Source organism: Vombatus ursinus, unplaced genomic scaffold (assembly GCF_900497805.2).
Source record: "Vombatus ursinus unplaced genomic scaffold, bare-nosed wombat genome assembly UNPS02014861.1, whole genome shotgun sequence".
In the NCBI taxonomy this organism is placed as follows: Eukaryota; Metazoa; Chordata; class Mammalia; order Diprotodontia; family Vombatidae; genus Vombatus; species Vombatus ursinus.
The window spans coordinates 10,065,779-10,087,704 of NW_020954639.1; the positions used below are offsets into that span (position 1 = coordinate 10,065,779).

General features: G+C 36.3%; 1 protein-coding gene across 1 annotated transcript in view; it reads left to right on the top strand.

Annotated features, from left to right (window-relative positions):
* The window catches only part of KIF5B (kinesin family member 5B), a 71,909-nt gene that overhangs the window by 15,444 nt on the left and 34,539 nt on the right, over positions 1-21,926 (top strand). The window contains exons 2-12 of the mRNA XM_027841521.1: positions 3,180-3,267; positions 10,732-10,805; positions 11,879-11,983; positions 12,709-12,757; positions 13,206-13,261; positions 13,350-13,437; positions 13,577-13,701; positions 17,202-17,306; positions 17,697-17,842; positions 18,649-18,797; positions 20,436-20,629. Of these exons, the coding sequence (XP_027697322.1) occupies positions 3,180-3,267; positions 10,732-10,805; positions 11,879-11,983; positions 12,709-12,757; positions 13,206-13,261; positions 13,350-13,437; positions 13,577-13,701; positions 17,202-17,306; positions 17,697-17,842; positions 18,649-18,797; positions 20,436-20,629 (1,179 nt within the window). The remainder of the gene's footprint in view (positions 1-3,179; positions 3,268-10,731; positions 10,806-11,878; positions 11,984-12,708; positions 12,758-13,205; positions 13,262-13,349; positions 13,438-13,576; positions 13,702-17,201; positions 17,307-17,696; positions 17,843-18,648; positions 18,798-20,435; positions 20,630-21,926) is intronic.

The window sequence follows — 21,926 nt, forward strand, 5'->3', positions numbered from 1 at the left end:
AATCTTCCTCATGTTGGGTAAGTCACCCAACATGTCTAGGACTGTTTCTTCATCTGTAAGACAAGAGGATCGGACTAAGTGGTTTCTAGTGCCCCTTTTAGTTCTAAAAACATGGTGTTATTAACCTTCTTTGAAAATTTTATTTTAAAAGAGGAACAAAAATGGCATAATAATTATCATAAAATTGTAGATGTAGACCCAGGAGGGACCTCAGCGGCTATCTATTCCATCCCTCCCATTTTACAGATGAAGAAACTGAGACCCAGGGATATTAAGTGACTTGCCCAAGGTTCATAAGTAGTTAAGTATTAAAGGTAGTATTTGAACCAAGGCCCTCTGAATCCAGAATTAGGGCTCTTTTCGTGTACCATACTCCAAGATGTCTAAGACCAAAGAAAGCTTTATTCTAGAAACTCTACATAATCTGTAGTCCTGAACTCAGAACTAAATTTAGTGTCCAGAGAACATTTTCCTGAAAGAGGGAGGTGGGAAGGGAGGACTTTACCTGGCACAAAGTAGGCGCTATATAAGTGTTGGCTGGTGGTAGTAATGGTAGTAGTAGTAGTTGTAATATATACAACTCCCTGTGAGGAAACTCTTTATATGTACCTTTTCTTCAATTTATAATCTTAACAGAGCTGCCTGGGGCATTGACAAATTGTGTTTTACCTAGGGTCACAGATTAAATGTCAGAGGTGAGAATTGAACTACTCTCCTACCTGATACTGCATATCAAATATAAAGAATCTCTGTTGGGCCTGTATTACATTGAATTGTCACAGAAGCAAGCAGGTGACCTGAATGAATGTAGGACTGAGGGTATTTGTAGTCTTAGTTCTTTTAAACTGTTGGATTTAAATAAGGATTAAGTTAATGATTTACACATCCTTTAGACAACAAAAATTCAAATGATTGGTGGTTGAATTTTTTCTTTTTAGAAAACTGTTCTGTCTTGCGATGAAAATGTACTTTCTCTGAAAAATGAATTCTGAAACTATATTCATCTTATTTTATTATGTCCAAAGGAGGAAATATGAGCTAGAGAAGAAACATAAAACAACTTCAGCTCAGCGTGCCTACAAAAAAACTAAAGCATTTTGGCCTACTTTGGCTACCTTCTCAAAATGAACTTGTATAACTGAAAACCAGTGGTTGTTAGTGTTAATCTGTGTATCAGCATTATGGCACTGGTGTTTCAGAGCTAGGGAAAACAGTGGCTAATTGTCTTAAGTCAAAGTTGTGGGGAATGTTTAGAAGCTAAAAATAAGATAAATTTATGTAATTTCTTAATGATTTGTTTAAGTTAAGCTAGTGTGCGTTTCTTGAGCAGTTGTAGGAAGTGTGCAGAATAAATGATGCATGCTATGTGTGTAGCAACAACTCCCAAGTACAAGATTATCAAGTATAAAAATACACATAGTGAAGCAGAAACTAAATTTCATACATTCATATGTAATACATTTTAAATTCAATAAACATTAATGTACAGCTGCTGTATGTAAGATGTCAGGCACTGGAGCAGAGGACATAGCACCAGCTGGTGGAGGAGTTTATAGGCTCAGAGGGTGAACAAACATACAACATGCACAAAAAAAATATATAAGGTAGAATGTGATGAGAAAAAAAGAAAGATTCAGACAGAATTCTTTAGGAAAATGTACAGAAGGGGAAAAAAATTCTTTGCTGCTGCTAGACTATAAATTCTGTAAGGGACAGTACTGGTTTAGCCATGTATATGCCCCAACCCCTAGTACAGTCGTCTGTACTCAAGATTCTCAATAATTGTTTCTTGAAAGAATGAGTTAAGGAATGACTTTCAGGGTGAGTTACTTGAAGGAGATAGAACTGAGCAAAGTCCCTGAAAGAAGAGAGCTGTTTGAACACGTGAACATGAGAAGGAAGGAAGTGTATTACAGTCATGAAAAATGGCCTATATTGTGGAGTACATGGAGGTAGAGTTGGGTTCTGGGAACATTTTAAAAGTCTACTTTGGGGGGGAAGGTATGTGTTGAATGTTGCATGAAGAGAAGTAATGTGAATAAATACAGAAAAAGTAGGTTATTGTCATTAAATTCTAGGCTAAATAGATTGTATTTTATGCTATAGACAATAGGGTGCCACTGAATATTTTGGAATAAGGGAGTGATATAGCCAGACCTGTGCATTTTGAAAGTTATTTTGGCAGCTTCATAAAGAATGGAGTGGAGAGAGAAGAGACTCATGATGGGGTAACCAGTTAGGATGCTTACTGTAGTGACCCAGGTAGGAGATTGAAGGCCTTAACTTGAGTGGTGGCTGTGTGTGTATGTGTGTTCGTGTGTGTGTGTTCATGTGCCCCATTGACTGGGTAAGGGAGAAGGAAGATGGACACAGAAGATAATCAAGGTGGTTAAATTGACAGGCATCTGATGGGAAATGAGGGGTAAAAGAAAGGAAAGATTCAAAAGTATCTGAAATTTTGGGACCTCAGTGACTGGGAGAATCAAAATGGGAGGAGCAGGAGGAAGATGAGTTCAATTTGAGACATTTCAAAGTTGTGGTGCCAAGAGTTTTTAAAAATCAAAGGAAGACCTCTGAGAATTTGGTTAGGTCCTGTGGGAGAGATTTATGAAATAAGTGGTCAAGAATAGCGTAGGCTGGGAAGGCACGAAGAGATCATAGCTGAACTGTCCCCAAGACAAAGGTCTGTGTCATGCCAGTGTCACAGGTATATCTCTAGGGCCTAGTTTAACATAGTACACTGCATTAGTAGGAACTTTAAATGAGAACTGAATTGAAGGAATGGCATTACTTATTTAGCTAAGATCTTAGATACATCTAAGCCTTTGCTTAGGGTAGTGGATACTAAGGAAAGATTGATGAGTATGTATTTTAGGACCTGCTGTGAACTCAGTATTGCCACTATTCTAGATCAGTGGTGTCAGATTAAAATAGAAACAGATTCTTGTGGGCAGCATACCACAAATTAATATTATCTATGTTGCATTGTATTTTTATTTAGTTAAACATTTCGCAATTACATTTTAATCTGGTTTGGGCTGCTCAAAAGTTTTGCTGGGAGAGTTTACATTTGTGTAGAGGACTTCACAAGGTATTTTGCTTGCATCTCCTTTGGTGGACTTTGTTTAATTTCAATTTTCTTTCTTTCTTTTTTTTGTGTGTGTTTGTTTGTTTTTCAGTCCAAGCCTTATGCATTTGATCGTGTATTCCAGTCAAGCACAACACAGGAGCAAGTATATAATGACTGTGCAAAGAAGATAGTGAAAGGTAAATATAAGTCATCTATTTCTGAAGATACTGTTTTGTGTGAAGCTTCATCCTGGGATTCTTCTCACCTTACAGTGTCATTGTAATTTTTAAATATTCTTCTAAGTTAATAATCATGGAGGGAAATTGTTGTATTTTTAATGCAAAATGATGATGGTAGTTGTCTTTAGTAAATATTTTATTATGTGGCATTGTACAAATGATCCTGCATAAATTTGTGTAATGTCCACCACCTCAAAAACCAGGTTATGAATATAAACATAGTCTTATAGGCTAGGTTGAAAACTGAAAACTTCATTTCTTACCGTACTTTTTTGTTAACATTCACATCACAAAAGAGTTTCTAAGGTAATAAACTAGAATTAACGCAGCACAGCAGCAGAAAAAAAATTGCTAGGCAGATTTCCAGCAGCTTATAGAAAATGACAGTTCTTTCTTAGTGCATGCTTCTACTCCATTATTATTTTCTTCCCAAAGACCCCTTCTAGCAGTAAGCAGGGAAGCTGCAAGGGAATTCAGCAACAAAGATGATCCAGGTAGATGTATTCCAGGCCAAAAAATTAAGTTAGTATAAGCCCAGTTGTATTTGGTTTTTGTTTTGTTTTGTTTTGCTGGGGGGAGGGGTTGGGGGCATTCTTATTTTTCATTCCACAGATTCACAGAATCTTAGAATTGAAAAGAACCTTAGCCATTATGTAGTCTAAACTTCCAGTGTAGGACTTCTTTCTCTACCAACTCTAACAAATGGAATGGCCCTCTAACCCTTGTCCAATTATGTTGGGTGGTGAGGGCTTAACTGCTTTTAAAATGCAATTTATTCCATTTTTAAAACTACACTAATCATTAGAAAGCTGAATTTTACATTGAATTACACCTACCTTTCTTTTTGTTTTGTTTTGTTTTGTTTTGTTTTTAGGAAATTGAGGTTAAGTGACTTGCCCAGGGTCACACAGCTAATAAGTGTCAAATGTTTGGTCTGAGGCCGGATTTGAACTCAGGTCCTCCTGACCTCAGGGCCAGTGCTCTATCCACTGCACCACCTAGCTTCCCCTACACCTACCTTTCTAACTTTCCTCAATTCATTCTAGTTCTGCCTCCTGGAGAACCCCAAAACAAACTACTTTATTCACATTGATGCATTTTTTAAAATGCCTCTTCAAACTGAATGGCTTCAATGCAACCATTCTTGTGCTATCATTTCCAGGCCCCTCTCCATTTGGATTGCTCTCCTTTGCATACACTCTAGGTTGCCAATTTCTCTCTCAAAAGGGGAGGATTGAACATAATATTCAGGATACCTGAGTGCAGAGCACAGTAGTGCCATTACTTCTCATAATCATTGTGATTAATGCTGCCTTTCATTGCTTTAGCAGTTTTAGTGGCTACATAACACACTTGATTCATTGAGTTTTGCAATCGGCTGAAAACCCCAAATCTTTTTCAGGTGAATTCCTATCGAGTCAGGTCTTCCAAATCTTATACATATGCACTCATACAATTGAGTTTTTAACCTAAGTGCAAGAATTTAACTCATTTTGTTGACTTAAACCAGTGTGTTTTAAACTTTAAAGATTGTTTTGAATTTCAGTTCTTACTAGCTAGCTTTCCAAACTTTTCATCAAATTTCTAGCCAAATGGATTAGTAGGTACTTATTAAATGCTTTCTAACTGATTTATGAGCGTGCCATGTGCCTTCATATAAGTGATGTTTAGAGAACATTAGGGGGGCAGCTAGGTGGCGCAGTGGATAGAGCACCGGCCCTGAAGTCAGGAGGACCTGAGTTCAAATCTGGCCTCAGACCAAACACTTGACACGTACTAGCTGTGTGACCTTGGGCAAGTCACTTAACCCCAATTGCCTTACCCCCCCCCAAAAAAAAAAAGAATATTAGGGAAAGAGCTTTGTCAGAGTCCACTAGAAACCTTCCTCCTGATTAATACCAATACATTAATCAGTAACTGGAGTACAATTGTATAATCAATTGCAGAGCTGCCTAACTGTACAGTCACATAAACCAATTCATGAAGAACTTTGTCACAGATTTCAATTTGGAAAGGACCTCGGTGTTCATCAGATCAAACCTTCTTATTTTACAGACGAGAAACCGGCCCAGAGATGATAAACAACTTGCCCAGGGTCACACGGCTAGTACTTGTCTCAGGCAGGATTTGAACCCAGGACTTTTTGACTACACCTGATTTGCCTGGGGTTTCTGTGATATCTAGTTTATTGACACTGTCTACAGAAGAGTCAGTTTAGTTTGGTATGGTTTATTTTTTGTAAACCTATATTGGCTCATGGTTCTTACCCCATTGTTTCCTAAAGACTCATACACTATGTGCTTAATATTCCATTCTCCATTTTTGCCAATCATCAGTTTGGGCTTATTTATCTATACTTTCTGAAAGTTGCCCTTTACTCCTTTTTAAAATGAAGACATTGTTCCATCCCCAATCTTCACGCTATTCTTCCTGATATCTCAAAAATTACTGGAAGTAGCTCTCAGATCAAATTTGCAAGTACTTTCAGCAGCTTGGTATGTAATTATTTATAACTATAGACATATCTCCCTTGAGAACTGGTCCTATTACTCCTTGCTTTGATCACATATTTTTTAAATGGCCTTTTCTATCCTTAGCAATTGTCAGTCAGTAAACATTTACTAAGTGCCTACTATGGGCCAAGCACTGTGCCAAGCCCTAGGGATACAAAGAAAGGCAAAAGACAGTCTAGATATGTCTCTGACTTCAGGGAGCTCATGGTCTGATGGGGCAAGAAAACACACAGAAAAGGGGGCAGGGGGAAGAGTAGGAGAGGGGAGAGGGGTAATTAAGGCCTATAGCTGAGTGGGAAATGATTAGATCGATGGCCTCCTAAAATAGAACTCTCTGATGTCCACTCCTCCACCCTCTCCAATCAGAGGAAGGAAGGGGCCTCAGAGGCAGGGGATATTGAGGAGGCTTGAGTTTCAGAGGTGATATGTTCTTTCAGGAACATGAGTTTCTGGAAACAATGATGAAGTCCAAGAGAGCTGCCAGGTGGGAAATGGTTGTTGTGAGCTAAGCACAGCTTTTTTATTTTTGGAAAATAGAAACATTATTATATGCTCGTTAATTTGAGAATATAAGATAATATATAAAAAACTGTAAAGTACTCAGCTAATGTAACATTCCTCTTAGATGTGTAGCCTACCTTTTTACTGCCCTTGATTTTCTTGCCTCTCCTTGCATATTTTGCACATACACAACTAGGTGATTCAGTGGATAGAGTGCCAGGCCTAGAGGCAGGAAAGTCATCATCCAGAGTTCATATCTGGCCTAAGACACTTAGTAGCTGGGTGAGCCTAGACAAGTCATTTAACCCTGTTTTGCCTCAGTTTCCTCTCTGTAAAATGAGCTGTTGAAGGAAATGGCAAGCCACTTCAATATCTTTGCTAAGAAAACCCCAAAATGGGGTCACAAAGAGTCAGACACAACTGAACAGCAACACATCACACAGTTGTCTGTATAGCAACACTTATTTCTTTAAGTTCATTTATTTATTAAGGGAAATGTGAAGATGCCTTCATGGAACTGTCAGAAAGACTATAACGCACAAACAACTCTACATCATTATGTGATAACTGTGCAATAACGAGTATAGACTATAACATAAGAAGAACATAGTACTGAGAAATGAGGAAGGACAGATTTCCAGGTGGTGGGATTAGTGAAGGCTTCATAGGAGAGTTGTACCTTGAAGGATAGGTAGGATTTTAAAAGGCCCATGTAAGGGTAAGGGATTTCCAGGTAAATTGAGTACTATGAACAAAAATGCTAGGTGGGGAAGTGCTTAATGTTTATTTGGTATGGTGGCTGCTCCAGTTTGGCTAGAACATGCTTCATGTAGAATGGCGTAAGATAAGGTTGCATGAAACTTTCCTTCTTCCCCCTCATCATAAGTAACTTTGGTCCTTAAATCTCCTGTAGCACTTTGTTCTCCCCCTTTCCAGTGTACTTAACTATAACATAGACTGTGACATTATTTCTGTGTTTGTCATATGTGTCACCACCACCCCACTAGACTGATGTTTAGGACAAGGCATGTGTCTTATCTAAACCTTGTATCTTCCCCAGAGCCTAAAATGCTGTCCCAAATGGTAGGTGATATATTTTTATTGAATTACAGGGTTATCAGGTTGTAGAGTAACTTTTATGCCAGACTGAGGAATTTGGACTTTATTATATATTCAGTAGGCCCCGAGTTGATAAATGCAGATTAAAACAACTGTGAGATACCATCTCATACCCATCAGATTGGCTAAGCTGACAGAAAAGGAAAATGACAAATCCTGTAGGGGATGTGGAAAGATAGTGACACTGATGCACCATGGGTAAAGTTGTGACAAGTCCAACCAATCTGGAGTACAATCTAGAACTGTGCCCAGAGGACTGTAATACTGCATACCCTTTGATCCAACAATACAAATTCTAGATCTATACCCTAAAGAGATCAAAGGAAAAGGACCAATATGTACAAAAATGTTTCTGTCAGTTCTTACTGTGGTGCCAAGAATTGGAAACTGAGGGGATGCCCATTAGTTAGGGAATGACTGAACAAGTTATTTACACACACACACACACACACACACACACACACACAAAGAGTATATACATGTAGTATATAATAGTAGTATATTAGTAATAGTAATGGTATAATATATACATATATAAATGTGATGGAATATTATTGTGCTATAAGAAATTATGAAGATGATGGTTTCAGAAAAATCTGAGAAGACTGATATGAATTGATGCAAAGTGAAGTAAGCAAATCCAGGATGAAAATCTGCACAGTAACAGCAGTACTGCAAAGATAATCAACCATGAAAGACTTAGTAACTGATTGATACAATGATCCACCATAATTCCAAAGGACTCATAATGTGTAAAATGTTTTCCACTTCCAGATAGAGAACTGATAGACTAAGGGTGCAGATTGAAGCATATTTTCCTTTCTTTGTTTTTCTTGCTTTTTTCCCCCAGATCATGGCTAATGCGGAAATGTTTTGCATAGCTTCATATATATATATAATGGGTGTCATTTCTTGCCTTCTCAATGGGTGGAGGAGAGGCAAGAGGGAGGTAGAGAATTTGGAACTGAAAGTAAATTTATTTTTAAACCTAGTTATATTCAGTAGGAAAGCACTGAGGAATTTTGAGCAGAGGATAGACATGAGCAAATCTATACATAACGAAGATTAATCTGGAAGTCATGTGAAGGATGGATCTTAGGAAGGAAAGACTAGAGCAGTGGTATGCTGGCACCAGCTCATTGGCCACAACTGATTGTTAAATTTTCACTATGAGCATTTGCACCTTAATAAAGTGGCAAATGCTAAAAATCTGGCCTGATTTATTGTTTTGTTTTTTATCTAGACTTAAGAAAGTGATGTTAAAAATGTTACTAGTGCAGATTAAACTTAAAAGTTATATCATGTGTACCTTTTTTTTTTCCTGAAGATTCAGTTGTTAAACAATTACTAGCACACTCCCAGACTAGGCACAGGGAGCTGCAGTAGGCTGTTGTAGACGTAGGGTCAACTCTTTAAGGGCAAAGTCTTTTAGTTTTTCCTGATCACTTCCCTGATCAAGCAGTTTGAGTATCTTCCCAATACCTTTAGAATCAAGTATACACTCCTTTGGTATTTAAAGCATTTCACATTCTGGCTCCATCCTGTCTTTTAAGGATGATTGCACATAATCCCCCCTCTCACTCTAACCCCAGCCAAATTGGGTGCTGTTCCCTGAAATGGAGAGTATTTCCCACCTTCTTTGCACATGCTATCCCCAGTGCCGGGAATGTTCTTCCTCCTCAGGCCCAGCTTTAGTACCACTCCCTTCAAGACACCTTTTCTGATTTCCCCTTATGAGAGTGATCTCCTACTCCCAAAATCACTTTGTCTGTATCGTACATTTGCTTGTGAACATATTGCTCCCCTCAAGGTCAGCAGTTGTCTTAGGTTTATAGCTGTATCCACAGCATCTAACACATCGTGGGTGTTTAATAAATGCCTGTTGAATTTAATTGAATTGGTTAAGAGGCTATTTCAGTAGTCATCAAGTAGATAAGATTCCCTGAACAGTGGTAGTTGTAGTAGGAATTGGGGGGAAGTGGGATTGATGGGGAGAGATTGCCCAGGTAGGATTGACAGGTGACGCCTGATTGAATCTATAGGGAAAGGGAGGAGTCAAAGATATCTCCAAGATTTGCCATCTTACTTAGGTGATTAAGCCTAGGTGACTGGGTAACTACTTTGACCTACTCATTTAGGTGGTTTCAACTTAAAGGGCCAAGCCAGCCCGTGACTCAGGTTTTAGCAGGAAAGATAAGTTTGTGTTTCATAAAGTGCATTGAGGGAATTCTACAATAATTGAATATTACGAAGACTAATTTAGGAACAGGGAATTTCATAGGATGTTTCTGATTCATGATTTTATTCTGGAGTTGAAGCAAGGACCAATAAAATCTATGAAATTCCCCATTTTCCAAGTTTATAATGAAAGAATAACAATCTCAAATGTTGTAGGGGGTGCAGCTAGGTGGCGCAGTGGACAGAGCACTGGCCCTGAAGTCAGGAGGACCTGAGTTCAAATGTGGCCTCGGACCAAACACTTGACACTTACGAGCTGTGTGACCCTGCGCAAGTCACTTAACCCCAATTGCCAAAAAAAAAAGAATGTTGTAGGAGAAATTTATTCCTGTTTGTAGATTTAACATAAATCATAATATTCCTTTAATTTAACACTATTTCACTTTTGGTTATTTCCTTCAAGGTCTTATAATAATGGTTTTGTTTTGTTCTTTTTTAGTAGAGGCAATGAGACAATAGATAGTGTGCGCTAGACTGAGATTGAACATTTATTAAATACCGACTGTGAGCCAAACATTGCGCTTCCATCTTTCAGGGGGAAAAAAAATCAAGTTTTATCAGTCCCTGGTAAGAAAGAAAGGCCCTGGGTCCAATCCCAGTCCTGACATTTACCATTTCTGTGACCCTGGGCAAATCACTTAACCTGTTGTGCATCAGATAACTCTCTAGGATTTATTTACTAAGTCTTAGATAAATTGTATTCTGCTCTGGCAAAGGAACTGCTCCACTCTCAAATCAAAAATCCTTTTTACAAGTCATAAGAATTAAACTTAGACTTTGACAGGTTTATAACTTAGAATTTTAGTAGACTTTGTTATATATCAACTAGTTTGAAGAAAAATTAACTTGAGTTTTTTCTCACCAAATTTTGCAGGATTTAAGAATTTAGGCAGCTCTCTTAAGGGTTTTAATTATTTGAGAGTTTTTTGTCTTGATAATCAGGAACATATAACATTTTCTTGCAACACTTAAAAGCAGTTCTCTGAATTTTGTTTAGGAAGGCAAATTTCCTGACATAAAATTCTTTTTTTTTTTTTTAAACTTCTTATAGATGTACTTGAAGGATATAATGGTACAATATTTGCATATGGACAGACATCCTCTGGGAAGACACATACAATGGAGGTAACAAATTGTAAAATAAGTTTTCCTCTCCTTTTTTGAGTAGCATGTCAAGGCCATTAGTGTATTTTTTCTATTGACAGTAAAATTCTTTTAACAGTTATTTTGGACTTTTTGCTACTTCTCTCCAAGAGGCAATGTATTTGGAATTATTAAAGGTTTATTTTTTTAGTGATGTTGTCATAGCCACAAAATAGGAAGAATTTGGGGATCTGCTTATGGTACAGCAGCAAAGTACAGAAATCAAATAATTTTCTTTTCTGGAAGTTGATTTTTTTAAATAGTTTAGACAGTAAGTTAAGAAGAAAAATCGATCCTATTGGACCCTAAAAACTTTGGATCCTATCAAGTGGCCCACTTTATCCCTTCTTTATATTAAGCATTTGCTGTAGTTCTTAGCAGCTTTTTTGAGGAGGTTTTTGAATGTTTATATGCTGAAAGTTCATAATGGTGATATATAGCAGGTTTGGTTTTTTGTTTGTTTGTTTTTTAACTCTGTTTTTGGAAAAGAGACAACATTGCCTTTTCTTTGATCAGTAGGTTGCCTCAGTCACCCACCTGTTCTGAGCAGGAGGTCTGAGCGCAATCTACTGCTGCTTTAGAAAACAGTATGTTGAGCATCTGTATTGGGGAACTAGTTTGATTACAAAAGTCAGAAGTGAAAATCAGTTGAGGCATTTCTAATATTTTAATACATTTGAATTGAGCCAGAAGGAGAAAGAAGATTGTTGTAAATAAGGAATTTCCTTTTTTGGATATGCCTATTATTCCAGTGACCTGGAATAATCCAAGCTTGATTATTAGAATACAATCCTAAGAATAGTCAGGTAAAAAATAATATTCATCCTTGGGATCATGGTGATGGTCTGCTATATTTTGATACATGTATGTCCAGAAAATTTTTTTTTGTCTGGCCATATTTAATAAAAACACAATTATCATATTATTTCTGTCTTTCCTGTTCACTATTGATTCATTTTAGTTGTAAAAGGTTTGCTCATAGATTTTTTTTCATTAATTGCATTAAACATATGTAGCCCATTAAAAAGTTGAATGTTTTTTGTTGTTCCATTCAGGGTAAACTCCATGATCCAGATGGAATGGGTATTATTCCAAGAATAGTACAGGATATTTTTAATTATATTTACTCTATGGATGAAAATTTGGAGTTCCACATTAAGGTAAACTTTTGAGAGATTTATTTTCATTCAGCTTTTAGGATGATTACAGTTAAAATGTACGTTAAGTGGTTGTCAGGTTTGTATTTGATAAGTTTTTGAAAAAATGAGCTTCAGCACTTCAGACTTACTTTGTACTTAGTGTACTCAGTCTTGTGTTATAATTTTTTGTGTGCATACCTTATGCTCTATTAAGTGATGGGGTTCTGGGAGGCAGGGGCAGTATCATCTTGAAGTGATAGCAGCTTGCACAGTGCCTCTGCGTAGACCTGTAAGAAGGTAATCTGGTTTTGGATACCTGTTTTTTAGTTTTGTCTTTGTCCTAGGTGGGATGGTTCCCAAAATCATTTTCTGGCTTGCCTTGTTCACTGCAGCCTGCCCTCACACCAGCAGATCTGGGTTCTGGAAGACAGACCATTTTCATATGTCTAATTAAAATCTCTCAAGGTCCTAGTCAGGGAGAATCTGTACCACATGAAGCTGCTTCTCTGCAGATGTTTAACACTCCTTTGGGACAAATCTACCCCTATTTTTTTAACTGATAAAGCCAGATAGCCACATCATCCTCGACAAATCACTTAAAAGAGAAAGAGAAGGAAGGAAGGGGAAAAAAGGTTTTTTGGCTTATTCTCTTTTCACTTTCTCTGTGAATAGACTGAGAATATGTATTATGGAATGTAGTGGCAATTGAGTTTTTTCCCTTATTTAATCTTTGTTTTTTCCTTTAGGTATCATATTTTGAAATATATTTGGATAAGATAAGGGACCTTTTGGATGGTAAGTTGTATTCTTTCCTATTATCATCTCTCTAGGAATAATAGTAGTTAATTATGTTATGTCAGAAAGAACTCTAAAGATTTCTTTTTCTAATAGAAGAGCTTTTGGTTACAGTATATTAAAATTGCCTTAAATTATGCAAAATGGCATTTTAAAATTATTCTTGTAAATTACAGTTGTGAGCCTTTTGATAACACAACTTGAGGCATATATTTATGGATACTTTAAAAATATTGAGTATTGATAATTGTATAAATCTTTTTGTTTAGTGGTAATGGAGTAGTCTTTTATTTCCCCTCAGTGCTTTTGAAGGCACTTTTAAAATAGTAGTTCTTGTCTGTTTGTCATACTGCTCAGAGGGGAAAAATTATAATAGCAATTTCTTAGCTAATGTCACATTTCAAAGGATATTAGTTACCATCTGACAAATAACGTTTTCCTATTTCAGTTTCAAAGACCAATCTTTCTGTTCACGAGGACAAAAACAGAGTTCCCTATGTAAAGGTCTGTATAAAGACTATAGAATGATTTTGTAAGAGAAAGTACACAGTGATGGGAAAATAATCTTCATACTTCAAAAATTATTTTCAAGGGTTGCACAGAGCGTTTTGTATGTAGTCCTGATGAGGTTATGGATACTATAGACGAAGGAAAATCTAACAGACATGTAGCAGTTACAAGTAAGTAGAATGTGTAAACTTTAAAAAAAAATCCTTTGCCATTGTGTTTCTAATGTAAAATATGCCATCTTAAAAGAAATTATCAGAAAAGGAAATTAATGGCTAATCAAATGATTGTTTTAATATGTTTTCATTATAGATATGAATGAACATAGTTCTAGAAGTCACAGTATCTTTCTTATTAACGTAAAACAAGAAAACACTCAAACAGAACAGAAACTGAGTGGGAAACTTTATCTGGTAGATTTGGCTGGTAGTGAAAAGGTAACATTTTTCTTTTTCTTTTTTTTTTAAATATTTTTCTAGGTGTATACACATAACTGGATTGTTTGTTCTTATGCAGTGTTTTGTATACCTTATTAATTTTGGGGGAAAATATGTAAAATATGATATAGTCTATATTTCAACCCCTGTAACAATTGTTATGGGTCATAGTGTGATTAATTTGATTGTGTTTAACACTCAAACCATTGAATTTTAAGTGATATAATATAAATAATATCGCATTCCATGGTCTTATTTATAGTGAGACACTTGACCTAAATATTTGGTAATGTTTTCAGTGTGGATATATTCAGATTGTATTTTGTGTAACTAAGTTCTATTGGATATTGGGTGTATGAATATGCTTGTCCCATAATAGGTACTTCAGAAATATCTGTTGATAGTTATTTGTTCAAAAGTTGTCTCATTTATGGGTCAAGATGGATGAATTTCAAACTTTTAGTTATACTTACATTATAATGTGTAGAGGATTATTTTCCCTTCAGAGTCCACTATTACCTGGTCCCCTTTACCTGTCCAACTTTATTACCCCTAAAACTAGGCCTCTCTTCTCACTCTCATCAGTATTTTTCATGGACATTCTTGCCTCTCTGGCTTTGCTTATGTTTTCCTCGCTCTTGCATGCTTACTCACAGTCTACATATTTTTTTAATATGATTTCAGGTGCCGCTTCTGATACAAAACTACCCCTGAAAATGCTAACCCATATTGATAGCCCATCTTATTTTAGTTTATATTGCTAAATCACCTAGTTAATTTAATTTAGGGTTAAATCATAGATGGTGGTAGATCTAGGAGTATTCTTAGAACTCATATAATATGTCAAATCCCCTTACTTTATAGATAAGGAAACTAAGATTCAGAAATGTAATTTATCAGAGTTCATATAAGAAATTGGTGAAAGAACTTGGGGAGTAGAACTTGGATCTGCTGACTGGTAGAAGTTGTCCTATATGCTACCTTTTTTTGTTTGTTTGTTTTTTTGGCTAGGCAATGGGGTTAAGTGATTTGCCCAGTGTCACACAGCTAGTGTCAAATGTCTGAGGCTGAAATTTTAACTGAAGTCCTCCTAACTCCAGGGCCAACGCTCTATCCACTGCGCCACCTAGCTGCCCCGTGCTACCTTTTATATACACTAATTGTTTCTTGTTTAATGAGTGTGTGTCCATAACTGGATTATTAACTTTTTAAGGGAAAGACGTTATCATTTGCTCTCTGTTTTCTGTCATGTGCTAAGCCATATATTGGCATGTACAGAAAGTGCTGGAGTTAGAATCACAGAGACTTGAGTTTGAAGCCTGCCTCCGACATAGAGGCACAGTGGTGGAGTACATGGAGAATGTACTGGATTTGGGTCTGAGGCCCTGGAGTTAAATGCTTGCCTTCTTGTTTACACCTGTGTGACCTTGGGAGCTTAAGTTCACTTACATGGAGCTCAGTTTCATCTGTAAAATAAGGGGTTTGAACTAGCGGACCTCTAGGGACCTAGTTTTCAGTCTTTGGTACTTGGAGTGTACAAACTATATGACCCTAGGTCCCTTAACTTAATTCCTAGCACATAGTAGATAAGTCACATGTGACTTGTGATTTATGTGATTGGAGATGTTCCCAGGACATCCCACAGTTGCTTTGAATAACCTGTCACAGCACCTAGTAAAGTACTAAGGATATAATAAGCAATCAGATATTTTTGAATCTAATTGAAAAGTTTTGTAATCAATAGTATTTGATGTCATTCATGTTTCTGAGTGTCTGGTATGGGATTAACACGTGGAATCATGAAAAAATGTGTGATGCAATGGAAAGAGTTGTTTGGCCTAGCAGTCTGGATATGGGCTCTGAGTACAGTCGTGGTTGGATCACTTGCTAGCCAGGTGACCGTAGCAAGCAACTTAAGTGCCCAGAGCCTCAGTTTCCCAAGTATAAAATGGGATCCTACACATTCTTAGTTAAAAATAATGACCTTTCAGGGCAGCTAGGTGGCACAGTGGATAAAGCTCTGGCCTTGGAGTCAGGAGGACCTGAGTTCAAATCCGGTCTCAGACACTTACTAGCTGTGTGACCCTGGGAAAGTCACTTAACCCCGATTGCCTCACCAAAAAAAAAAAAAAAAATACAAAAATAATGACCTTTCCCCTTTCATTCTTAGTGTGTCATTTGGTTTTGTGCCTCTCTGGTGCATTTATCATGTATCCATGTGTTTTGTAATTATTTGTTATCTGTCATGTCTCCCTGTGTGATTACCCTTAATGAAATTAAGATTATCTTTCTCTCTATCAAGATTATCTAGACTTTATTCTCAGCACTGTGAAGTGTTTTATTAAATACTGAATTTCAGTTCATTTGAAATAATTATCTAAACATTTCATGCTTAAAAGAAAGAAACCATTTTAGATAGTATTTTCTGGCCATTGTACTATATGTCCATCAACATTATTTAGCACAAATAAGTTAGACATTGTCACATTTCTGCATAAATTTGGAATCTCCAAAGTAAAAAGCAACAAATGTGACATATTGAAAAAGGGAGAGACTGGTAGACTTATATCCAGAGCCCAAGGTTACAATAAAAGAACAAAATAATAAAATTTGTAAAGTATTTAATTATTCCGTTTCAACTATGAAGCACTGATACCATATCAGCAAACATTTCAGCACTATGTACAGAACAGTGCTCCAGGATTTCCAATTCTTAGGTAAGACATAGTCCCTGTCTTCTTGAACTTTTTAGTAGAGAGTTAGAATGCATACAGAAGTAGTTGTAATACAAAATAGCAAGTATAATTAGAGAGGGGCAAAGAACTCTTATGTTAGTAATGGTGTCTGCCAGTCCTGCTCCACCTTCTCCCCCAAAAATATCTTTTTCAGAAATATAGTATATGAAAAATATCAAGGTAACAAGTTACGGCATCGCTAGTAAATAATTAAGATTTTGTTGGGAGTGAATAAAATAATGGGATGGAGGGGGCCCGAGATTTTATAGATGTGGAAACTCCCTGTATGGGTACAGATTGGTAACTCGTAGCTAATTTAGATTCTTAGAGATTTGTCTGGGACACTGAGAGATTAAATGCTTTTGCTAGGTGGCACAGGAGATAGAGTGACAGACCTGGGGTCAGGAAAACCTGAGTTCAAATTTGGTCTCAGACACTTACTAGCTGTGTGACTATGGGCAAATCACTTCACCCTGTTGGCCTCAGTTTGTTGATCTATGAACTGGAGAAGAAAATGGTAGACCACTCCAGTGTCTTCCAAGAAAACCCCAGATGGGCTCATGAAGGGTTGGATATTACTGATAATGACTTAAACAACAGCAACCCTCTGAATATATTTCAGAGGTAAGACTCAAACCCATGTTTTCCTGGCTTCAAAGCCTGCTTCTATATGCTGTGTCACACTGCTTGTGTCAAATTCCAGCAACTTTACTTTAAAGAACATAATATTCTTGTGGTTTAATTTTTTTTAAATTATGCATATAGGTTAGTAAAACTGGAGCTGAAGGTGCTGTGCTGGATGAAGCTAAAAACATCAACAAGTCTCTGTCTGCTCTTGGAAATGTCATTTCTGCTTTGGCTGAGAGTAGTGTAAGTGTCATTAACTGTGTTGTTTTTAAATTTTTTTTAAATTTAAAAACTATTCTTAGATATATACACAGAAACTGTGATCCATTTCTAATAATATAAATTATATGGGAAGCTATTGTGCCCTGTATAACAGTGCTGAAATATTTATTGGGTGAATGAAATCGTTATCAGTTTTGGATTTCCATTTTATAGCAGTAGTGAAGTTAAACAACTACCTCATTTCAGCTATCTAAATTAGGCAATTAACGTTAAATGGACACATTGAAAAATATTCAAGACAGTCTTGCTCTGTGGTGAATTTTATTAAGTACCTCATGTGCTTTATTTCAGAACTTTATAATACATGATCCTGAATGCCTAAAAACTATATGAACACACTTTTTTTTATAGACATATGTTCCCTATCGAGATAGTAAAATGACAAGAATCCTTCAAGATTCACTAGGTGGCAACTGCAGAACCACTATTGTCATTTGTTGTTCTCCATCATCATATAATGAGTCTGAAACAAAATCTACACTCCTATTTGGTCAAAGGTGAGTTACTGAAAATGCAAATTATACTCTTAATAAATATTTGAATAAATGAAGTTTGAACTTTTAAAATTTATTGTCTTAAAGCCCTAATAAAACCTTGTTATATAGATTTTTTTTTGAAAGCATATATAACTCAGATTAACTGACATGTAAAATATATATACACCTTTATATAATTGGTATCTATTATTATTAGAATCTGTATTTTATATTTAAAATATAGGTGATCCAATTTGGTTAACTAAGTATTACAATTTTCATCAGTTCTTTTGAAACTTAAGATAAGGTTATGACTAAGGAAAGAAAATTTAATTTTGCTAGGATTAACAGAAAAATAAAAAATTGGATCATATCATAAAATGAAACCAGTATAGTTTTGACAAAAGTTGTTAACTTAGAGCAGCCGTTGTGTGCTCTGGGATGAGGAGTACTTTGAATTTCATAGTAACCATAGGAAAGTCAGATCATAACATTATCATTAACTTAAAATATCCTGAGGTCAGCTTTGCAGGTGCTATAAAAGTTGTAAACCATTCCCCCCCCACTTCCCTTTCCTATTAAGAGCTTCTTACAGTTTGCAAACCCTACACACTGTCGCCTCTTAAATACACATTAAAATTATCCCTTTCTCTTTGAGTAAACATCTTTCTGTATTCATTCTAAAATGTGGCGCTTAGGTAAGAATGGATAATATTCAATTAAGTTGTATACACATTTTATTACGTAGTCATAGAATCAGTTGGAAAGTAAATATATTTGAAAATAACTAGTTCATCCTTGTTTAATTTTTTTTCCAATTTCATTAGAGCCAAGACAATAAAGAACACAGTTTGTGTTAATGTGGAGCTAACTGCAGAACAGTGGAAGAAAAAATATGAAAAAGAAAAAGAGAAAAACAAGACATTACGTAACACCATTCAATGGCTAGAAAATGAACTCAATCGATGGCGAAATGGTAATGAAATTAAGCTATCACATTTTCATGCTGGTGAGCCCATAACTATAGAACAGCTATTTAAAATGTTGGGGAATCCAACATTAAGGTAAATTAAAATACAGACCAAAGTAGTTGTCATTTAGATAGCTTTGAAAATAGGTATTTAAGAAGAAAATGTCAGATGTTCTCATAAACTATCATTAGGCTCTCTAACAAAATGACCCAAGATAATTGAAACAAAAAGAGTTAAGAAAAAGTGTCAAAATTCAGCTAAATATCCAATTTAATTCAGAATTATATGACTTCATTCACTTTTTCATGACCGTATCAATACTCAGCATATCTAGTTTTAACTTGGCCAACTCTAGGGTATGATGATCATGTCTCTACTTTACTTTTAAGTAGTAAGGAGGTAATGGTTAATAGGTTAAAAACCAAAAATGACCAGGAGTCCAGAGTTGTAGGAGTAGGTATATGTAGATGATTAAAAAGAAGCATTTTGTATATATGAGACTAAATAACATAAAAGGACATATTTCATAATCGTAGGATTAATTACCACCTTATCAGTGTCAGGAAAATGTCTTCAGCTGTTAATACACTTTTTAATTCTCTGATTTGTAGTTATTTACTAGCATGACTAAATTTCGATGAGTGATACTAAATTTTTGTACATTTATGGGTTCTCAGTTTTTGGGTAGACAGTTTCAGTCATTTAACAAGCATTCAGTGTCTTCTGTGTGATTAGTGTTGTACTTGGTGGGGGTGAAGGTACCGAAAAGTATAAGCTATATTTATAAGCTTACAAAGAATTTACAAATATGAAACAAAGCAAACAAGACAATATATAATTAAAGGCTAAATTGTATGATATGGAACAAGCGCTGTAGGGATTCAAAAGAAAGAGTGGGTACAAGAATAATTAGGAAAGCTGAAAGAACTTTGTCTTGAACCGCAGACAGGATGGATAGGTGGGAAAGCAAACAAAAGGCCACATCTTTTTAAGAGAACAATGTGAGAAAAGACAGAGTTGAGAACAACTATAATTTATTTGCAGGACATAGACCACCAAATGTGACTGAGGTATGTTGGAAATAATGGAAATGGATAGGCCGGGTTAACCGTTGATTGTGGGGGGAGCCTTGAAAACCTTTGTGGCTTGGTGTGGGTGGATAAGGTGGTAGATTAGCTTGCCAGGATTATCAGGATAGATTAAGGAGGGATGCAGTAGGAAGACTTGCTATAAACTATTGGAGTATTCCATGTGAAGGGATGAGAGCCTGGATTAGGGTGGTGATAATAAAATTGAGAAGAGACTTTTCTTTTTTCTTTTTTTTTTCTTTTTTCTTTTGGTTAGGCAGTGGGGTTAAGTGACTTGCCCAGGGTCACACAGCTATTAAGTGTTTTGTGTCTGAGGCCGGATTTGAACTCAGGTTCTCCTGAATCCAGGGCCAGTGCTCTATCCACTGCGCCACCTAGCTGCCCTGAGAAGAGACTTCAAAGGAAAATCATCTGGGTTTGGTGATTGACTAGATATGAAGAAAAAGGACAAGTCAAATATGACTAGATATAGACAAGGAAGTTGATAGGAGAAGGTTGAGTTCAGTTTTAACATGTTTGGTTTTATTAGACAATCATTCCTATGTCTTATTTAAGGGGAAACTGTGCCGGTTGATGAGCAGTTTGACAAAGAGAAAGCCAACTTAGAAGCCTTTGCAGTAGATAAAGATATTACTGTCATCAACGATAAGCCAGCAGCCACAATTGGAGTTACAGGAAACTTCACTGATGCTGAAAGAAGAAAGTGTGAAGAAGAAATTGCTAAATTGTACAAACAACTTGATGATAAGGTAGGAATTGTTCTTATTCGGGATTGTATTTGAATTTGTGCATATTATTTGCTTCTTGACAAATTGTTTTCATTTGGATATGAATATTTTTTCAACTAATAATATGATGGTCCTTATGACTTTATTCTAAATGCATCTTTTTAGTCTCTCTCATTTCAGCTGAATTTCTTCGCTTTTATTTGTATTTCTATCTTTGGCATATACCATTTCTATCTTTTTGCATATACCATTGTTCAAATTTATTATATCTCTGGTTCTGCAACCATGCTGTCGGATAATTTCACCAAATTCAGGAAACATTTATAAAATTCCTGTTATATGCTAGGAACTGTACATAGGTGCTGAAGGTACAAATACAAACATAAGTTTCTCCCCTTGAGGAACTTACATTGCAATGAGGGTGGGGTGGGGGGCTGACAATATCTTCAAATATAAGTAAGTACAAAATATCGGCAGCATTTCAGAAGGGAGAGAAAGTTAATACTGGGGGAAATCAAGAAAGGCCTCCTATGAAAAGTGGGCTCAGCTGGACTGTAAAGGAACCAGGAATTCCAAGAGGTAGAAGATAACCTGGGAGTGCATTCCAGACGTGGAATTCCACCTGTACAAAGGCATATAAGAAAGGGATGAGAAGTCACGAGTGGGGAATGGCTAGCAAACCTATTTGACTAGAATAAAGAAGGCAAAAAAAGGGAATAATATGAACTATAGCTATAATGAGAAAAAGAAGTCGTATTAAAGAGAACTTGAAATGTGCCATATTGAGAATTTGAATTGTATTTTATCTTAGAGGCAATAAGGAACAGCTGAAGATGTCTCAGTAAGGTAATGATACAGTCAAATATGTTTTGGGAATATCATTTTGAGAGCTGTGTAGAAGGAAGATGAGAGACAGGGACACTATTTAGGAGACTCAAAACAGTCCAGACAATAAAATTCTGAATCAGGTTAGGGGTTGTGTGGGTGGATGACAAGGGATGAATACAAGAGATGTTACTGAGGGATAATCAACAGGACATGACAGCTGATTGGGTATGAGGTCAGGAAAGGTTGAAGATGGCACCAAGATTGTGAATCTGAGTGATTGGAAGGATGGTGATAGCCAGAAATAAGGAAGTTTGGAGGAGGTATGGGTATGGGAGAATTCCAGTGAATTCCACTCTGGTCATTCCAAAATGAGATGCCTAGGGTCAGCTAGGTGGTGCCATGGATAGAGCTCCAGCCTTGAAGTCAGGAGGACCTGAGTTCAAATCTGACCTCAGACACTTGACTAGCCGTGTGACCCTGGGCAAGTCAC